This window comes from Drosophila kikkawai, chromosome 2L (assembly GCF_030179895.1).
Source record: "Drosophila kikkawai strain 14028-0561.14 chromosome 2L, DkikHiC1v2, whole genome shotgun sequence".
NCBI classification, from domain to species: domain Eukaryota; kingdom Metazoa; phylum Arthropoda; class Insecta; order Diptera; family Drosophilidae; genus Drosophila; species Drosophila kikkawai.
Genome location: NC_091728.1, coordinates 21,645,078 through 21,664,082, shown reverse-complemented (window position 1 = coordinate 21,664,082; position 19,005 = coordinate 21,645,078). Strand labels below are relative to the sequence as shown.

The 19,005-nt window shown below is 33.6% G+C and overlaps 1 protein-coding gene across 3 annotated transcripts in view; it reads left to right on the top strand.

Annotated features, from left to right (window-relative positions):
* The window catches only part of RapGAP1 (Rap GTPase activating protein 1), a 102,068-nt gene that overhangs the window by 10,927 nt on the left and 72,136 nt on the right, over positions 1-19,005 (top strand). Inside the window, exon 2 of one of the 3 annotated variants that reach the window (XM_041775989.2) lies at positions 320-728. The exons of 1 other annotated variant lie outside the window; for it this stretch is intronic. In XM_041775989.2, coding sequence (XP_041631923.1) covers positions 484-728 — 245 coding nt within the window. In that variant the 5' untranslated portion in view covers positions 320-483. Of the gene's footprint in view, positions 1-316; positions 729-19,005 lie in introns of all 3 variants that reach the window. One more of the 3 variants, XM_070283955.1, reaches the window with a different exon arrangement.

Below are 19,005 nucleotides of genomic sequence, written 5' to 3'. Positions count from 1 at the left end.
GGCAAAGACAAGATTTTTGTACAGAGTTTTACGACCATAAAGTCGGCCAGCATAAACTTATTAAATTTCCATTCTTTTATTGCTGTTGGCCACCTTGATGGCAAGAGCATTAAATTCGGTTTCACAACGGTTGTAAAATAAAAAAACAACATACGCCAATGAAAATTCATTATGGAAAATGCGGCTCAAGTGACCACAACCCCAAAATTTAATTAATAATCGGGAAAAGCCAACCAAACGAGAAAGAAAAGGGCAGAGAGAGAAAAACACATTGCATTAAATTTAACTTCTACATAAATTTTCCTATTTCCTTTAGCAGCAAAATGAAAAAAGTGAAGTGAACCCATGTGAAAAACCAAAAAAACAAACATAACATAAAAAGGGTAAAAACCAAAACAAACACAAAACCAAGCCAAAATACTTCAAAACCAAAAATACGAAACCAAAATCAAAACAAACGTCACTCAATCAAATCCATCAATCATGCTGAAGATACACATGCTGGAGCAGGTCGTCAACACGGAGAATGTCTGCGAGAATGCCCAGGAGCTGTCGCCGAAGCGCAAAGTTCCCGCCGCTGCCCACGGTGGAGGCAGTTCCTCCTCCAACGGCGGCACGCCCATTGTTTCGGCCACCTCCTCGCCCCACCACCAGCCCACGCCCCCGCAGCGCCACATTCACACCGCCGCCGGTGGCAAGAGCGTCAGCCAGGGATCATCGCCAGCTGGGTAGGTGGAACTAATTAATAATTATAATAGACGAGTAGACATTGTGAATTTATTTTGATTAAGTAAGAGTATAATTGGGAATTTATTTTGATTTATATAAAGAATAATATAAGGTCTTAACTTACCTAGAAAATGGCTAAAATTAGTTAAGAATTTATAAAATGAAAAATATATTTATAATCAGACAAGAATCCTTACCAAACTGGTGACTTCTAAATAGGATTTTTTGTTATTTATAAGAGAGTTGGGTTATATACTGAATTTTCCAACAAAACACTTCCTCTGGATTTTCCTCACCAATTCAAAGCCCTTTAAATAAGCTTTTCCATTTCCCAGTCTCATTTCTAATACATTTTGGCTAATTGAGGCTGTAGGACAGATCAGACCCTGTATATATCTCTGTTACATTTGTGCAATATGTCGAATGATAAATGCGTTTTTGATGAGCCCTAGTAACACCCCCTTCTTCGCTTTCCCCTGGAAGCGAGAGCACTCTCTTTTTATTTGAATTTTATGCAATTTTCACGTTGTCGCATTCCTTTGGTCGCTGCGGTTGACTGACGTTGTCATAATGGGTGCATCGTCCGGCGGTTTTCCCTTTTCCAGTTTTCCCTCCAACCGCCACCAGCTACAGTAGCTGGCCAGTTAACAAATTTCACCGCAAATTCAGTTATTTTCTTTGTGTTTGCCTTGATGAGTTGCAGGTTTGCATTGAGGTGTGGCTAAATGGAAAATGGTTAATGCCATGGCAAAGCGTGAATTGGGTGGCAAATGGAGTGGGGCAAATGGGGGAACTGTTGCCAAGAAAATGTAGTGTGTAATTGGGTTTCTAACGAAAAAAGCACGAAAAATATAAAAGTATTGGTCATTGCGAAGTATATAAGTAGCTTGGCAACACTTATCAATGAGTATGAGTTTTAATAAATATAGTCCAACTCAACAGCATTTTTAGGGGAAAACTGACAACTAAAAGTAAGATTTTCAAGTTCAACTTGACACATTCTTTGTCAATGTCATAAAACTAGTTAAAATTTCACAAAGAGTATTTTCTTATTACCATCACTTGGCAGTTTGATAAGTTTGAACAAATAATAGCTGCCTGAGAGCTTTGATTGACAATATGCCATTGAATTTATCAAATTGTTGTATAAGTTCTACACTTGCTACTTTCTTTCTATCTATTCCTTGCTGTTTTTCCTCTACATTTTTATTTCTTTCAATATTGTCACCCACTGCACTTCATTTCATGCTATCGCTGCAGTTGTTTCTTTGGCTCCATTGTTGGTCAGCTTCTGCCACCCAGTTTTCCAACGATTTTCCCCCATTTCTCTCTGCCCTTATCTGGCATTTTCTTGGCCATTCTTTTGTGGCTGGTTATTTTCGCATTAGAGCCTGGTAATTGATACCTTGCGGACGGTTATGGCTTTATGGCTGTGAGAGCGACACATCAAGGCGACGGAGACGAGGAGGGTCTTATATTATTATAGGGAAAATCTTGGTATATCTTGGCAAACAATGGACTTGAGGTCTTGCTTTGGGGCGTGGCCGTGGGCACAGTTTTGTAAATAATTATTATCCGCAGGCTGCATTGCTGCATTGTCACATTGTCGGTAGATGGAGTGAAAGATGAAGAAACAACAAAACTGAAAGCAAAGAAATCATTTTAATTTTCATTTCTCTTGTCTCCTGAACTTGACAATCAAAAGGGATTTTCATTTCTTTTGTTTTTCCCTGCACTCCGCCCACAAAGAGGGGGGAAAAAAACTGTTTGCTTCTTTATACTTTGGGATTTTCTTCTGTTAAAAACATAATATTCAAAACATAAACACTTCCGTTGGCGCCCTTCATTACCCCAAACAATCCTTCTTGTTTTTCCCCTTCGGCGGACTTTTCATTTTGTTTTATACACAAAGAAAAAAGTGTATTTTACACAGGACAAAAAAAGAGTTTGATATAAATTTAAAAAATAAAACTTAATATATGTCAAATAAATAAAGAGGAAACCGAGAGTAAAGCTAATAAAATATTATTTATATTCATAAAAAATTAAATTTATATAATTTCTCACTAATTTTCCTTAAAATTCATCTGTAAACATTTCAAATAATTTTTTTGTCTGCAGTCCCTTTGACTTTTGGCTATTTTTGACTTAATTACTTGAGGGCTTATGGGCTTGCCATCGTTTCTTCGCCGTCCCTTGTTGCATTATTTATGCCCAACATTAGTCGGTATTTTTCTCAGCCTCCCATCTCCCCTTTCCAACAATTTTTGATTTATCTTGACGATGTCTGAAGACTTCGTCGTGTGTCTTCTGGCGCTGCTCCCATTATGCCACCACCATAGAGCTCCCATTTTCATTTCCATATCCCCATGCTCATCGGCAACTCCGTGTCCCGTGTTCATCTCCATTTCGTTGGGGAGCTACAGCTAGTTGACCCCGAAACGCTTATTCTTCTGCCGCGAAAAGGGGGCCAACGCAGTTAGCCCAGTTAAAAAATCAACTTGGCCGACTGTCTGTCAGTCAAATTGAAGTTCTGGCTCCGTTTTTTCAGTTTCGAGTTCGAGTTCCGATTCGGATTCGGGTTCTATTCTATACGGTTTCGGGTTCGCGCTCTCGTCTCCCATTTCAAAAGGCATTTTCTGGCTAATTTATATGCAAAGATTGCGCCAAATAACTGGACAAAAGCGGCAGCAAACATAACAACAACAATTATGTGGCCAGCTGACCGGGCCAAACCATTTATCACTTTCCAATTTTTATACCCTTGCAGGGTATTATAATTTCAGTCAGAAGTTTGCAACGCAGTGAAGGAGACGTTTCCGACCCTATAAAGTATATATATTCTTGATCAGCATCAACAGCCGAGTCGATCTAGCCATGTCCGTCTGTCCGTCTGTCTGTCTGTCCGTCTGTCCGTCTGTCTGTCTGTCCGTCTGTCCGTCTGTCTGTCTGTCTGTTTCTACGCAAACTAGTCCCTCAGTTTTAAAGCTATCTGAATGAAACTTTGCATATAGTCTTCTATATGCTCTCACTGCTATATATGTCGGAACGGGCCGGATCGGACGACTATATCATATAGCTGCCATACAAATGTTTGATAAATTTTTAGAAAAAAAAGTATAACTTGGCTGTTTTTCAATATTTTTGCATCATTTTTGAGATATAGCCATTTTATATTATTCCAGAATTTTGGTAAAAATTTTATGAAAATCGGACGACTATATGATATAGCTGCCATAGGAACGATCGAGAAATTAATAGAAATAAAATTATAGCTTCGTTGTTTTTCAACGCATTTTTATTTACTCTGAGATATACGTTTTTTTTATTATTCTAGAATTTTGGTATAAATTTCATAAAAATCGGACAACTATATCTTATAGCTGCCATAGAAGCGATCGGTAAATGTATAAAATATATAAAGCTGAGAATGTAAAACTGTAACTGTCAAACTGTAAACATAATAAGTATAGGTAAAATGTAATGAAACTCTGTTTTGTGAGTGTTTTCAGCATTTAAATCTATAAAATAAACATCAAAACCAATCTGCAAGGGTATACAAACTTCGGCGTGCCGAAGTTAGCTTCCTTTCTTGTTCAACTTATTTTTGTTGCGGTTTTTTTGTATATTTCTGTGGGTATTTTTTTGTTTCGTTTCGTTGGGTTGTGTTGTTTGTCTTTAATTTGGAAAGATAATTTGGCATGTCAGCAGCTTTAATATCGTGGCACGAGATCTTATCTGTCTCTGTCTAGCTTTATTCCTCTGTGTTTTGTGGGTTGTTCTTAGCCAAGAAAAGAGGATGGGAGTGCTGTTTTCACTTTTTCAAAATTCCTTTAAATAAATAAATATATAAATAAATCTTCTTAATAAAACATCCCACATTTAATCATAAAAAACTTTATAAAACTGCAGTGAACTAGGTCGTAGAATTGAAGGACTTGCAGTGACATCCATCACCTTAAGACAGGGTTGAGCTTTAGCACAAAAAAAGGACAGCCAAGGCGAAGGACCTGCACGTGACTTTTCCACAACTTCACTTTACTTCATTTCACTTGAGGCCTAACCCCGATTTGACTTCGGTTTCAACTTCGTTATGCCAGAACATTCCTCTTCCTCCAAGTACGTGATTTTTAGCCCAAAAGCGGACAATTGAAATCCAGGGATCTTGATAAAGAAGCCCGAAAAAGCCTCGAGGAAAGGCCTAACGGGCCGCCGCCACAAACATTTAACATAAAAAAAAGACACTTGTCATTGGGCCAAGTGCCTTTCGACAATGCCAAGTTCACGATTGCCGATTTCATTGTGATTTCTTCAGTTTACGAAAATCGAACAGGAAACTAGTTTCGGTCGGCTGAGATCAATGAGGGGATTGTTGGATTGTTCGGGCCCATAATCGCTCTAAATTTTTTAATTTATTACCGCGCTCTGACAGCTGACACATGAGTGGGAGGTAGGAGAGTTCAAAAGATGCTGACAACAATTAAATTAATGTCAAGGCAGCGAACGCCCCAAGGAAAATCAATAAAAAAAGAAAGAATGAAACAAGAGTGAGGCAAAAGGAAAGAACAACCTGAGGGAACGGTGCACTTGAAAAGATTTCTTTAGGTTCTTTAGGAAATTTATTTGAAATAAAAATATTATATTTAGGATTATATTTAATTTAATTTAATAAGGGTGCTAATTTGCTTACTATATTTTATTACAATTTTATGTCTAATTTTATAGTAATAATTTCAATTCTTATTTGAATATTTTTAAAAAAATATTTTACTCTTCCCCTGAGCAGTTCCAATTTAAATACACCATTTTTAAGGCCACCCAAAAATATTTCCAAGTGTAGGAAAAATAAAAAATAGGGACCGTAGCATAGGCCTCTCTGGTGATTTTCCGTGCCAGTGAACCTGGCGTACTGACTTCGTCTGGGTGTTTGCTTTGATGCCTCGACTAATTGGGCAAAACTTCTGGGCAACGTTCCATTTCGGTTTCGGCCCAAAAAGGTGAGATGTGTCCCCTCTTTCACACCCACTATCGTACCCCCCTAGTCACTGTCTTCACAGTTTGACGCTAATTTATGCCCACAAACCCTAGACAAACTGATGTAACTTTTGTTTTCTATTTACCATTTTTGCTCTTCAACAAAAGTCACCTTTGTTTGTTATGCAAAAAATAAGAAAAATAAGAAAAAGAAATGGAAAGAAAAGAGTACATAAAATCAAACAGAAACCGCTTCTGTCTTTGTCTGGAAGTTTTTGGACATGAAGCTGTCTTACTTATGACTTATGCATGAGGGTTTTTATGGTGAAGTTTGCTGGGCTTTTGGAACAACCCATCATCTATCCAAAGATTTATGTAAAGATCTATGCCATTTAGCTACCGTGTAGCAGCATTTTGGGAAATTAGCCAAATGGAAAATGGGTTTCTGAAATGAATTAGTAGAGGATAGAAGGGGAATCTAAATAAAGAGGTGAGAAATTTGCTGGTCAAGATTTTATTTTGGATTCTGAAGATAAAATGAAATCTGAAACTATCTTTTATTTCCTTAAGTTAATTCCAAAAACTAAAAAACAAAAGTATCAAATCCATTTCCGACTCTCTCTCCCTCTGACTTATGACAAATTTAGGTCATCCATCATCAAGCAAAGTGGATCAGTCGTTGGGAATGCCTAGGAAATCTTGAAAAATCTGCAAACAAACTCGATTTTAAACATAAAATATTCATGGCCATTAAAAACGTAATCATGCAAATAAATCAAATAGTGTCTCGTAAAAGAGCAAACATAAAAAATGTGTGAGAAATGCGAGTCTCCAGCTCATCCAATTTCTCCTAATGAAGTGGGTTGAGCTTGGAACTGCACTTGCTGAATTTTGTATCTTGCATCTTGTGGATGCTGCTGCTGCTGCATCTGACGGATGCAATCGACGTCATCGGGCTGGCTTCTTCACTGCTAACCCAATTACGAGACAGCATAAACAAATTTCCCCTACTTGACGTATCTTCTTCCCGATTTCATGAAGCTCCACAGACAAATTGCCATGAAAAAACACTTTGAACAGCAAGTGCTGGTGGAAGTGTGAACCGAGGGTCTAGAAGAAGCTGGAATCTCTATGAATTATTAATTGGAAATTGTAAACGCAGACAAAAGACGGGGGCGAGAAATGACAAAGTTATAAAAGTTAAAATCACTTGCACAAACTTTTACATTTTGCGGTGCCTTGTTGTTGATGGATGCAAATATCAAATTGATGTGACAGACACTTTTCATAAATGGGTGAAGCGTAGGGAAAGGGAAAATATATAAACGGCAGCGAAAACTTTGACAGGCTTCCCCCAAAAAGCTCAATTGGGAGTTGTCATTGAACCGCTTCATGTTGTTATTTCTTTTTCTTTACACAACTGAATAATGGAAAAGTTCTGGGGGAAAGAAAAGTTCTTTTTTGGTATCTTTGAAGTAAAGGGTATACGAAAAGTTTTGTAGTTCACATATTTTTTGTAATATTTTTATTTAAAACCCTGAAATATATTTCAAATTTCAGAAACACTTTCAAATTATTTGAATTTTTTATATATTTTTAAATTAATTCTATAAATACCTAATAAAACTACAGAGTATCTTATAGTCTCCCTTTCAAGCTCACTTTACTTCTTTAAAAAAGTAGGCTGAGCCTAGACAACAGCTGAGCCAGAAACTTAAAAAGATGTAAACCATTTCGTTGGCTAAAATTGATACTCGAAAAATTGTATTCCCCGGACAAGTTAATTACATTTGGCAAACAAAAAGTGGCAAACTTTTCTGTACCTCCTCCGAGTATACATTTATATATACGTATATATTTGTAGATTCTTGTTGAGATAGACAATGCACACATATCTCAGTCAGTGGGTCAAACAAAGCAGCCCCCGCCGACGCCACTTGGAGCGTTTTTGGCATGCGGCCTGGCCTGGCGTGTGGTTGTTTTTGCTGCTGCTACCTGGCAGCGGACCAAAAAGAGTTGGCTCTCGGCTGTTGGCAGTTGATTGAGCCACCTCCAAGATAGATAGATCCAGCGGGCTAAGCTCCGGCTACCGTGGAAACACCAGCGGACAGGCGTTTAGGACCGAGCAACCGGTTTTTTTTTCTGTGATACATGTGTGTGGCTACACGGGAAATAAAACTATGTACTATGTACTATGTACTATGTACTTAGTTATTTAAATCAGTGCGATTATCGACCTGAGACCCATACCCTACCTCGGGGACTTTAGTCTCATCTTCTTTTCTGTTCCAATTTTAAAGCATTCGATCTTTTTCGGAGCAGATGCCGTAAAGTTATCTGCCATCGAAGAAGACTCTGCCGGGGTCTTGGCCTAATTGGAGGCCTGTCGTACCCCCATCAGTACTCCCAGCACCATTGTGATGATGTGAGAAATGTGTTTAAAGTTGTGCAATGACAACAATGTGGTTGAAGCGGAGACACTGGAGCAACTTTTAGCTTTTTTGGGGCTATCTGCTTTCGTATTCACCAGGAGTGGAGAGTGAGGAAAAAGTCTAGAGGGCTTTAGGGACAGTGGAAAATGTTCATTGAACTTGTGCTTAAAGTTTCAATTTAATTTAAATATTTTAAATTTAAATAATATTAGGCTCTTTATTGAGAAGAGACTCAGATAACCTCCTCAGCATCTGCGGTATAATTTTAATTTTAGCAAAGCTAATAAAGCCTCTTTAAATATTTTTTAAACTCTTGTAAAACCACATAAAATACAATTAACTTATTTAGAAAATTGTAATTCAATGTCTTCCGTAATAAAAACTAATTTACCTTGTGTTTCGTTCATTAAAACTATTTATAGACTTAGTCACTATTATAGACTATAGTATCTATAGTAATCAAAGGTCGTTAAACAACAAAATGAAGCTTAAATTCAATTTAAATCATTTAAGTTTGCTAATGAATAGTTGTAAAGTAAACTAATAGTTTAAAAATATTTAAAAAGAAGTAGAACTGTAATAAGTAGGTAGACTCGTTGAATCTATTCTATAATTTGTTTAATTAATTTTTTTTAACTAACAAAATATATTAAAAGCTTACTCATTTTTCCCCAGTGCAGTCAATAAGATTCAGTTAAATTGATTAGCAAACATCAGTTCAGGAATTAAATGGAGGAGAGAGAGAGGGGCGTGAAAATCGAACAAAAGAAAGTCAGTGGCGGCCAAGTTCATTGTCCAGGTGGATAAAAAAAATACGAAGCCGAGCGGTTGGGTGGCATTTTGGGCAAGATGAAGGTCATCACATCACATCAAACCGCATCGTATCGCATCAATGGAAAATTATGCAATTTATTGGATGCTCAAAGAAAGAAGAAGCCTTTCTATTAACCATTTCAGAGTTGGTCAATAGATAATACTCATACGTAACTCAGCGGCGATTTGATCATAATTTGTCAAAGATATCAGTGGGAAATAAAATTATTGTTAATGATTTGATTGGGTTTTTATTGATTATTTTTTTTGGTAAATAATGGCAATGATTTGGGGAGAAGGGAATGTGCTTGAAAGTGAGTCAAGTAATTATAAAATGTTGTAAAATTTAAAACATAAATTATAGATAAATGGAATTATGAATTATAATCATTAGAAACATTACTGTTTACATACATTACTGTTTAAATATTTCATCTTTACAAATAACTTTCCTTATTTTGTTTAAAAATTGTTATAGTTCTGTTAGATATTTATTCATCCTCAATTCATTTTTCATTCCAAAGATCTCGCTCCATATCGATTTCGTTTAAAACGTTTTGTAACCTCACCACCAATTACCAATTCTCGTGCACAACCACAATTTACACCTTTTTGATAGCCTCAAAGAAGCCCCTCCCCCATGAAAGTGTAGGCGAAGGTGTTTCTTTTGCTGATTTCTTGGCGTGCCACATGCAATCGCCGATAAAATAGGAAACTTTCGTTTTCAAAACACCGCAAACCAAATAAAAAAGCGAGAAATCAGCTCAAGCTCAAGATTCTTTTTGTGGGCACAATTAAAAGCTAGCTCTTGAGCTCTCGAGAGGCTTTTAATTGGAGAGACTAATTAACGCGCAATTAAAATCGAAAAGTAATTCTGAATTCGATTTGGCCGACGTTTGTAATTAAACGAAATATAAATGGGCTTTCAAATTCACTTTCGATTAAGGCCCGATAGAGGGGGGTTCTCTCGGTAGTTGGTAGTCAGTACCCCCTGTATACCCCCCTGTTCCCCGGGGTCAGGTTTCTTGGCTAATTACGTGTCTGTTGCTGTCTCCTTCAATTTTCGTCTGGGGCAATTTTTGTGCTTGCATTCATTTGTCGACCATAAAAGTCGCCGTCAAACACCAAAAAGTCTCAGCGCGTTTTCAAAGCTGTTTTACCATAATTTCAATTTTTATTTTCTGCTTAACGTAAGACAACCATTTTGCACCACCTTCTCCTCTCATACCAAACAGCTCGCTTTTGGCTTTACTCTAGAGACATTCCACTTTAGCAGTCAATGTAGTGGAAATTCTTTAAAACGAATATTTATTTAGTTTAAACTGAGGGAAAATCTGATATATTTGAGTTTTATAAATTTACTAGAAATTTTATAAAATATAAAATATTATTTAAAATGGAATTATATATATTATTTATACTAAATGTCTTTATTGTCTACATAAGTATTAATTACTTAATCCTAATTCTTTACTGAGTAATAACTGTACTTCATCTTAGTCTTAGCCGCAGTCTGCTTTACCTGAACGTGGTCAGATGGGCGGAGAGGTGGAGTGGGCGTGACCAGGCGATTGTTAAAAGCAACAAGTAAATCGTATGCGCATTACCGATGACGTCAATCTAAATAAATATAAATAAATACATGAAGACATTGAAAATTCAAATTGAACGAGTGCCGAGGGAGCTTTTCTAGATTACCCACGGACAGCAACGAGGAAGTGTGAAGGATTTCGATAAAATCTTGAAACTGGGGAGGAAGACCGACTCAGCCTCATTTGGGAGATCAGCGCATCATTTCGTATGCTATTATTGTACCGCCTGCGGTTGCATTTTAAAATTCAAACGAGTCGCAGGAGGCGCCGAAAGCTCATCAGCAATTCAATTGCCTCGAATTGAGGGGCAGAACCATGCCCCTCCTTTGCACATCAGTGCGATTATCGACCTGAGACCCATACCCTCTCTTTGTTTACCTCGGGGACTTTAGTCTCATCTTCATTTCTGTTCCAATTTTAAAGCATTCGATCTTTTTCGTAGCAGATGGCCTAATTGGGGGCCTGTCGTACCCCCATCAGTACTCCCAGCACCATTGTGATGATGTGAGAAATGTGTTTAAAGTTGTGCAATGACAACAATGTGGTTGAAGCGGAGACACTGGAGCAAGTTCCAGCTTTTTTGGGGCTATCTACTTTCGTATTCACCAGGAGTGGAGGGTGAGGAAAAAGTCTAGAGGGCTTTAGGTACAGTGGAAAATGTTTATTGAGAAGAGACTTAAGTAACCTCCTTAGCATCTGAGGTATAATTTTAATTTTAGCAAAGCTTATAAAACCTCTTTATATATTTTTAAACACTTGTAAAACCACATAAAATAATCAACTTATTTAGAAAATTGTAATTCAATGTCTTCCGTAATAAAAACTAATTTACCTTGTGTTTCGTTCATTAAAACTATTTATAGACTTAGTCACTATTATAGACTATAGTATCTATAGTAATCAAAGCTCATTAAACAACAAAATGAAGCTTAAATAATGTTCAATACTATATGTAATTAGCTTAAAAACCCCTCACAAAAATTCTACAAAAATTCGGAAGGTCACAGAACAATGTAAAAAGACCGTAAAAAGGTTTTCATTAGTAAACATAAAAAATTGTGCATAAATTATACCATTGCCCCAATGTGCCACAAAGTGCCAAGTTTCCCTTTTTATTTTCTTTGGCAAACTCTCTGCTCTGCTGCACCCTCTCCTCCATATACGGTCACAAAATTTGTTGAGCTTTCTGCCGGTGCCGAAGTTATTACATAGATTTTGTAGCATTTTGTGTCCAAAATGTATGGCATCCACAGAGATACATGATATAGACTTTTCCCGACGACATATTTATGACTTTCGACTCGACTTGCTCTCACCCTCAATTTTCCAGAACGCTTTCCGAACTAAAGTTTTTGGTGGAGGGGTAGGAGGGGACAGCACCAAAAGTGCAACTATGAAATATTTTTTGGCAGAGCCCATAAAAAATAAAAGAAAACGGAGATTATTACATGATGGTAAAAATATAATTTCCACACTAGGAAAAAACTTTGCAGTTGTCTGGCGGCGGTGGCGGCGGCATCGGTGGTTGTGAAAATGCCTCAAGAATTATGAAAAATGTGTTGCAAAAAATATATAGAGAGCAAAGTTTTTCGGTGGGGCAGGGAAAACCCCCATGAAAATGGCGTGCGGCACGAAAATGTGAAAAACAAAAACGACTAAAATGGAAAGCAAAAATGCGATAAAAAAGGCAAACAAAAAATTGAAAAAATGAAGCTGCTGCCCCGGGTTAAATTTGGCAGGCGAGACATTGCTGCAAATTGTCTGACCAATGTGTGAGGGGGGCGGGGGGATTTTCGAGAGTGCAATAAACGGAGAAGTGTCTGAATGCTTTTGCCAGCCACTGTTTTGTGTGCTCCATTCCGCATTGTTTGCCGGACGCCACAGGCTCCCCTCCTTGTGGGTTTTATTTTATTTTTCCCTGCACACATTCCCCGTTTAACATTTTACATTTAAGCTTTCTATATTTTATTTTAAAGTTTATACAAATTTCTTCTTTACAATTTAAAACGCTTTAAATGCATTTTTTAATTCTATAACAAACTTTAATTAATTCTCAACCATATCCCCTGACCTTTTTGTGTTAATTTCATTTTTGTTTTCAATGTTTTTCACGGAATATCTTTAATTGCCAACCACTCGCTGCTGGCTATTTGGGAATTTAAATTAAAACAAAATATTGTGCATTTTTTCAAATATTTTTTTCTGCTGCCTATTAGAGGCTATTAAGCGACAGGCCAGAACAGAACAAACAGCAGGCCTCCAATTTGGTTTGAAAGAATTATTTATGTGCATTTTTATGCGAATTTCGGTTTCGAATTTGTCAACTGCACACGCATCAAATGCGTGCGTGCAACAGAGAGCCGAGACAATTGCAAATTGCATATTTCAATTGCATTTGCAATGCAATTTGTGTGTGCCACAAAAAAAAAAGGAGAAAAAAACTAGAAAAAACGGCAAATTGAGAAACTCTATCGGATAAAGGAACGACTGAATGAAAACAATGCCGAAGCAATTAAAAAGCATTTTCCCAAACAAACTCCCCATGGGGCTTTCAAGGCACACAAGCCAGCAAAGGAGTGTGCTCGACTCGGATATATAGTGCAGTTCCTCAGGGAAACCGGTCTGGTTTCCTACAATTTCCCAGGAGTCTGTTTTGGTCTGAATTATCGTGAATTAGCTAAAGAAATGGTCCTGGTTTTAGCCCAAGTGCTTTTTAAATTTAGAATATGGCTAGAAATATATTTATAAATATTTTTTTGGGTAGGTTTATAAGCAAAATGTTGTTATTTTTATAGTTTTGAAGACTTTACAGCATTAGTATTTTATAATAAACTTTATAAATTATATAAAAACTGTTTAACTATCCATATAATATTATTTCTTGTTAAATAAATGACTGAAGTTTATTCCTAAAAATCCCTAAACTGTTTAAAATAATTACTTTCAATTATCTGAATATTTATTTACTCAGATTTTCAATTTATTTTTGAATTGTTTCAATTATTAATGATTTATACAAGAAATAAAATTAGGCTTACTTAATTTGACATAAAATATTTATGTTTGATTAATGTATTAATCTTATCCTTTCCTAAAAAAACAGCTAAAAAAATGCTTGTTTAACAATCTTTCATCTCTTTTTTGTAAAATTTCTTAAAAATTAATAATTATAATTAATCTAAACTTCAAATAAACTACCTAAATTCTCATTTAATTTCCACAAATTATTTTCAAGTTAATTCTTTTTTTTTCATCTATTAAACTGCAACTTGGCATGTCCTGAAACCTCGGTGACTTATGGCTAATTTGCATTTACATTTTGCCCCCGTTTGACAACTTGGCTGTCAGCTCCCAGCGGATTTCAGCCACCTCCAAAAATCCCCCAACTCCCCTCTCAGCTCCAATGAGCTTTTAATGTGACAGACGGCCAATTTTTGTCGGCTTATTTATTTCCAAAGTGGGTCCGAATGGGCCAGCGGCAATTTTCGCACTGATTAATGGGCACGTGTTGGAGTCGCGGACTGTGTTGCACAGTGTACTACAGTGTGAGCCGATGCAGATTGAAGCAATATAGCTTCAGCTGTAGCATTAGCTTTAGCTAGTTAATAACCAACCATAAATATCGCTGGCAGTGCAAGTGTTGGCCAATTAGCGAGCAAATTGCAAGAGACTGAGTCTGACGAAAAATCTCGGTGTCCAGGCTCGATCTGCGATACATAAATTAGAGGGTGTATGCAAATGAAACGAGGCCTAATGAAATGTTAGGGTATCAATTAGTGGTAATTTTCAATTGCGTTTTTTATCGGGTGCTAAGTGGGGGTCTCAATGGAAGTCATAAAGAAACGAGGGTCTTATTGGGCAATGGGAAATCTTTAATCTGCACTGGAAGTTACAATTGATGAATAAGAAAGGTATTTTAAAGTGCTGATTTACTTATTGTTTTACTAAGAATTATCCATATATTTTATTTAAAATTTTACAAAGACATTTTCAGTACAAGATTGTAACTAGTTTCCTAATCAAAGCTTTCTAGCAACAGAAAATATAATTAATTTCGTTTCAATGCATTTTCATAGTTAAGGAATTTCTTTAAATTCCCAGAAACGTCTATAAAATCAAGTATTTCCCAAAACAATTGCAAATTGTAAAATAGTTTACAAACAATTCTAAAGTGTGCCCTAAAATTTTCCGTATAACCATTCAACCGTGTAAATTCTTTACGCCAGAAATGAGCCAAAAATTTATTTGGCCCCCACAACGGGTATAAGCTCAGTGACCCCCACACACACACTCACATTGTTACGATATTTATCTGTTAATTATATAAGCAATCTGGCACATATATAAACTAAACTCATGGATAAATAAACAAGCAGAAATATTTGTACAAAATGAAAAATGTCATTTATGGTTGAGTAAATAAAATACAAAATAATTTTTGGGGCAGAAACTGTTGGCAGAAAATGTTTTGGTTATTTTTTGTTGCTGTTTTTGTTGGTCAGAAAGTTGAATAAATAAATTTAATTATATGCAAAACTACAAACATGAAACTAATGAAAACAAAAACGATTTGTGCTGGCCGCAACTTTTTAATAATTCAAGCGATAAATCTTTAAGCCCAGAACTTTGAACATCGATCAGTTCAGGGAGGGAGATGGTGGTGTTTGTTGGTAGTTCTTCTTTTCAGCCAGAAATTGAATTATGCCCAGACACACGCCTTGGAGAATGAACAAGAACTTGAGTCGAGGTCCGAGGGGAAATTACGTGGACAAAGTGGACTAGACCACAGAAGGAGCGGGGTACGGGGACGAAAGCAATAAAAGTGACAGGAGAAACCTGCATAATAGCAACTGAGAAATAAGAAAGATACAACCTGGAGGTAAGGCAGTGGGAGGTGGGCTAAGTAAGCCAGGAGTTGCAAGTAACTTGGGGAAAGTTAAGACTACTTATAGATATAGTATATATATTTATATAAAAATTTAAAAATGTACTTAAGAGGATTTTATACCCCAAAAAGAGTTTATCTACAAAAGAACAATATATATAATTCTATAAAAAATGTTTAAGGTATTTTAAAAGAGTTTAAGCACCAGAAAATATCCTCTAAATAATTATATTTTAATTACTTTTAGTTTGAAACAAATGCCCAAGCTTTTTGCCAACTAAAAACCTTGTAACTATGCTCTGCATTAAACCATAAACTTGGCCTCATTTGAAATTCCATTTTAATTTAGCAATAAACATAATTCCATTAGTTACACATTATTTCTGTACACACTTTACGTTTGGGGAAAACTAAAACAATCTGTGTGAGACTCCGCCCTCCTGCTCCTAACACTTCACAGTCATAAAATTTTAATTCGCATTATATAATTGTTTAATGGGAAACGGGAAAAGGTCATAAAACCCACGAAGATTACATTGCTGCAAAGCAAAAAATATAAAAATGTAATTTGGCTAATTTCGGTTAATATGAAAAGTACAACTGAAATGCAGCCAGCCGCGGAGGCAAAAGGGAAAATACCCTAAAAGCGTGTAATTTAATTTAATGCAGTGGTAGACAAAACAACAGCAACAATTACAGAAAAATATAAACAACAAGCGAGCAAGCCAGCCCAAAAGCAACAACTAGATGTGGCGCGTGAATAAATGTGGAAAATGTTGCAACATTTCGACCATTTTGGCATATATGCGATGCAATCGGCGCCAAATCGCTCAACCATTTCAGCCGGGTTGTGGGGGGAGGTAGGGGGGCACTACATTTAACTTATATCACCGACAACAAAATAAAATTTGTTGCTGCTAATAAAGTTGTTGGTAACAGCAACAGCAGAGGTGGCTCCACAAAAATTTTGTTGTTTGCCAAAAATCAACTGCAAAAAGCCAGCAACAACAATAAAACATTGCTCAACCAAAAAGCCAAGCAGAAAAACAAAATACAACTAACTCCTGGCAAATAAAAGAAAATTAATAGGCGTCTTTGACTGTTTCGTTGTTTGCCTTTTGTTTTCTTGGCCAACAATCGGAAGTGCAAAATTAAAGCGCAGACGATGAGCGGCTAAGAAGTGGCCGAAAGGCAGACAAAAACCGGAAGTTGGAGAGGTGGAGCGGAAGTTGGCGGGGCATGTGGGGAGAATGGGTGTGATGAGGAGGGGAAAGGAAGTGTGTTAAGGCGGAGAAATGTCTGAAGTCTGACCCCTAGCTTGAACCCGTAGAAGTTCACTTGGTAATTAGTTGAGTTGGCCCAAAATCCGCTTCAAATGAAGCGTTCTAAATATCAACTAACCCTATCGAATGACCCAGAAGGTAGGGGGAGGTAGCAGGACCTTAAACGATATAATATTGAGCTTGTACTGTATCTGTTTATAATATCTATATTTAGTAGAATTGTTTCTATATTTAACCAAACACCAACTAATTATTTCCGTCTTAATTTTATCTTTTCAGGTAAGCAAAATATTTCAAGACCTCTCGGAATCCTAATTAGACTCCCACTCCTTGTGAGTACAATGCCTCAAGCTATGTAGTTTCCAGGGAAAACCAATAATATCCCATGAAGCCAATAATAACGAGGTTGTAACAACTTGTTTTCCGTCATTTTATACCATTGCCACCCACAAAACTATTTGTAGCGAACTTTGCAAGATGACGGGAGGGGGAAACACTCTTGGAATCACGGCGAACAGCTTCCGTAATTCAATAAATATTTTATTGTATTCAATATTTTGTCGTTGATATGCAGTGTTCAGTCAGCAGTAAAGCCCTGGGTTGGGGTATGTTAGCTATGGGGAGGAGGTTGTCTTTTATATAATATAAATAATATATATAATATAGATAATATAAATAATATAAATAATATAAATAATATACATAATATAAATAATATAAATAATATAAATAATATAAATAATATAAATAATATAAATAATATAAATAATATAAATAATATAAATAATATAAATAATATAAATAATATAAATAATATAAATAATATAAATAATATAAATAATATAAGTAATATAAATAATATAAATAATATAAATAATATAAATAATATAAATAATATAAATAATATAAATAATATACATAATATAAATAATATAAATAATATAAATAATATACATAATATAAATAATATAAATAATATAAATAATATAAATAATATAAATAATATAAATAATATAAATAATATAAATAATATAAATAATATAAATAATATAAATAATATAAATAATATAAATAATATAAATAATATAAGTAATATAAATAATATAAATAATATAAATAATATAAGTAATATAAATAATATAAATAATATAAATAATATAAATAATATAAATAATATAAATAATATAAATAATATACATAATATAAATAATATAAATATTATAAATAATATAAATAATATAAATAATATAAATAATATAAATAATATAAATAATATAAATAATATAAATAATATAAATAATACAAATAATATAATATAATATAAATAATATAAATAATATAAATAATATAAATAATATAAATAATATAAATAATATAAATAATATAAATAATATAAATAATATAAATAATATAAATAATATAAATAATATAAGTAATATAAATAATATAAATAATATAAATAATATAAATAATATAAATAATATAAATAATATAAATAATATAAATAATATAAATAATATAAATAATATAAATAATATAAATAATATAAATAATATAAATAATATAAATAATATAAATAATATAAATAATATAAATAATATAAGTAATATAAATAATATAAATAATATAAAATAATATAAATAATATAAATAATATAAATAATATAAATAATATAAATAATATAAATAATATAAATAATATAAATAATATAAATAATATAAATAATATAAATAATATAAATAATATAAATAATATAAATAATATAAATAATATAAATAATATAAATAATATAAATAATATAAATAATATAAATAATATAAATAATATAAATAATATAAATAATATAAATAATATAAATAATATAAATAATATAAGTAATATAAATAATATAAATAATATAAATAATATAAATAATATAAATAATATAAATAATATAAATAATATAAGTAATATAAATAATATAAATAATATAAATAATATAAATAATATAAATAATATAAATAATATAAATAATATACATAATATAAATAATATAAATAATATAAATAATATACATAATATAAATAATATAAATAATATAAATAATATAAATAATATAAATAATATAAATAATATAAGTAATATAAATAATATAAATAATATAAATAATATAAATAATATAAATAATATAAATAATATAAATAATATAAATAATATACATAATATAAATAATATAAATAATATAAATAATATACATAATATAAATAATATAAATAATATAAATAATATAAATAATATAAATAATATAAATAATATAA